Raw genomic sequence first — 2904 nt, 5'->3', positions numbered from 1 at the left:
CATCCCGTGATTACTACATGAATAATGACTTGAAATTTTTTCCTAGGAATTAATAAATGGTATCATTCTTTTTTAACTCACTAGAAAGGAAATAGTGTCACATAAATCGAGAAAAAAGAAATAGATTCTTATTTCTCAATCAGAGGAAATTTTCAAGCACAAATCCAAATTTATCGAGGCTCATTTTTTAAGAAAAATTCATATTTAATCGGACTCAATACGAATACTAAATATTAGGGAGAAGGTTCCCCCAAAAAACCAAAAGACTTCTACGAAGAATTACATGTGGACGTGGAATAGTGGCTTGTGGAAAATTTTCCTTTATCATTATTCCAAGGTAATATTGATATATGTGATTAATGTCAAAGGTGCCACACTCCTATATAAACTGCCCAATAACTTGTGACAATATCAAACAACTTAAAAAAAAAAAAAAAAGATGTCCACAAACATGGACTATTTGATCAGATCTTCTTCTGTTTTCTTCCTCCTTTCTTTTGTGACTTATACTTATTCTACCTCTTTCGAAGTCCGAAACAACTGTCCATACACCATCTGGGCGGCATCGACCCCGATAGGCGGTGGTCGACGCCTCGATTCAGGCCAGACCTGGGTCATCGATGCGCCGAGGGGCACTAAGATGGCACGTATATGGGGTCGTACTAATTGCAACTTTGATGGTGCTGGTAGAGGTTCTTGCCAGACCGGTGATTGTGGTGGAGTCTTGCAGTGTACCGGGTGGGGTAAATCGCCAAACACCCTAGCCGAATATGCCTTGAACCAATTTAGCAACCTAGATTTCTGGGACATTTCTTTAATCGAAGGATTCAATATACCAATGACTTTCGCCCCGACCAATCCTAGTGGAGGAAAATGCCACGCAGTTCAATGCATAGCCAATATAAATGGTGAATGCCCTGGTCAACTTAAAGTACCCGGAGGATGTAACAATCCTTGTACCATAGGTCAATGTGGTCCTAATGACTTGTCCAGATTTTTCAAACAAAGATGCCCTGATGCATATAGCTACCCACAAGATGATCCTACTAGCTTATTTGCTTGCCCTAGTGATAGTACAAATTATAGGGTTGTGTTTTGCTAATGCCAACAATAAAGCATATTTTGCTACAAATGGTATGAAAAATTACCAAAATAATAAGTATCTTAAAAGGTTTGTTAAACTAGTTTATGTTAGTGTGATAATAATTTCTTATGTGTACGTGTGTAATGTAATCAAGTTGTTTCTAATGCTTCAGGCCACCGGTCTTGTATGGATGCTAATTATATATGAATAAATAAATATCCTTTTCAACCAAAAAATATGTATGCACACTCCCTTCAATTACTTAAATATTTTTATCATAATGAATAAATAATAATATCGTTAATTGCGTGTCGTTATTTCCTTTACTTTAACGACATTTTCTTGTCTTTTGATTTTGTTGGTTGAATGTGAAACTAATTAATGAATTACTTGTACATCAATGACCTGGTTAACACACTCCTAGTGCTAGCAAATTGGCAGATCTTAACTCAATAAAATATTCCTTATCAATTTTTGGTTAATTGACTATTAATCCTTATTGATTTGATTTTTGATAACCGATATGAATGCTCTTCTAAAATTTTTTTTGCTTTCTCTATGTTTATTTGCTTATATATGCACAACTTCATGCATACAAATCTACAAAAATTACAAACTAAAGCAAATTCAAATAAGCTATTGATGAATGAAGTAGCATTATACGTAGCAAATATTTTAAAAAGAAAAATAAAGACAGATCATAGTTCTCACCGATGAGTAGAACCTCATCAACCCAACGACTTCAAAAAAAAAAAAAAAAAACGTCAGCACCAAGACGGTCACAATTCAGATTATCGTGAGTGATATCCACACTAACAACTTGGTGGGAGAATCATCTACTAACCTGAAAATCAACCGAACATCATTTTAAAATCAAGTTTATCATAATTAAGGAAATAAAACCATTTAGACAACCAAGGATTGATTGAGGGTATGTTTGGTATGAAGGAAAATATTTTCTGAAATATTTTCCAATTTTTCCATGTTTGATTGGCTTGATGATTAGGAAATTGTTTTCAAATCAACTTATTTTCCTTAAATTTAAGGAAAATAATTTCCCTTCAAAAATTGAGCAAAACATTTTCCAAAACTCTACTTCATTCTTAAATTACAATATTTTTTTCTTACCCTACCCCGTACCCCGTACCCGATATTCCTCCCCATAAAAGAAAATTAAACTTTTTAAATTCCAAAAGGTGGTTGTAACTTGGCTATAACTAACAATTCAAGTACTCTATCAAATTAATTCATCAACTGACTTTAATACTATCATCAGGTTTTCAAATTCCTTTGCGCTGATAGTTTGGCAACTGTAAAACATAGTTCTTTTTCCTTTCTGTTTTACTTTTTTGCTTAAATGGCATCAAAAGATTGTATCCTCTAGAATTAATTATGTAATGTTAATTTCTTATGGTGTTATTGGCAGGAAAAACTCATAACAATTGTAGTATATATATATATACTAGGCATTTATGACATGCATTCTTGGTCCCCTATTTTAATTAATGAACTTCCTTTTCTTGATGTAATTTTTCGTGGCTGGAAAAAAAAAATTGTTACCCCTTATCATATCCAACATCTTTGGCGTATGGAGTTTTAAAAAAAAAAAAAAACTGTTGGTTTCAACTGTCATGCAAATAAGGGAAATTTAAGTTACATAATGCAAAAAAAATACTCTCTTTGTCCTAATTTATGTGATGTAATTTGACTTGACACAAAATTATTTATGTGATGTAGTTTGACTTGACACAAAATTTAAGAAGGAAAGAAAGACTTGTCAAAATTTGTAGTCTAAAATAAGATATTGATGTTTGTGTGAC

At 32.8% G+C, this 2904-nt stretch overlaps 1 protein-coding gene across 1 annotated transcript; it reads left to right on the top strand.

Annotated features, from left to right (window-relative positions):
* The first annotated feature begins 400 nt into the window (after positions 1-400).
* Positions 401-1320, top strand: LOC125845564 (osmotin-like protein OSML13). Its single transcript, XM_049525100.1, has one exon. It carries the CDS (start codon positions 440-442, stop codon positions 1100-1102), a length of 663 nt encoding a protein of 220 aa, XP_049381057.1. The 5' UTR covers positions 401-439; the 3' UTR covers positions 1103-1320.
* Positions 1321-2904: the final 1584 nt, after the last annotated feature.

This window comes from Solanum stenotomum, chromosome 11, assembly GCF_019186545.1.
Source record: "Solanum stenotomum isolate F172 chromosome 11, ASM1918654v1, whole genome shotgun sequence".
In the NCBI taxonomy this organism is placed as follows: domain Eukaryota; kingdom Viridiplantae; phylum Streptophyta; class Magnoliopsida; order Solanales; family Solanaceae; genus Solanum; species Solanum stenotomum.
This window is presented reverse-complemented; position numbering and strand designations above follow the sequence as displayed.

Excerpts from the sequence above, each read along its gene's own strand:
- LOC125845564 (XM_049525100.1), top strand. The coding sequence starts at position 440 with ATGTCCACAAACATGGACTATTTGATCAGATCTTCTTCTGTTTTCTTC.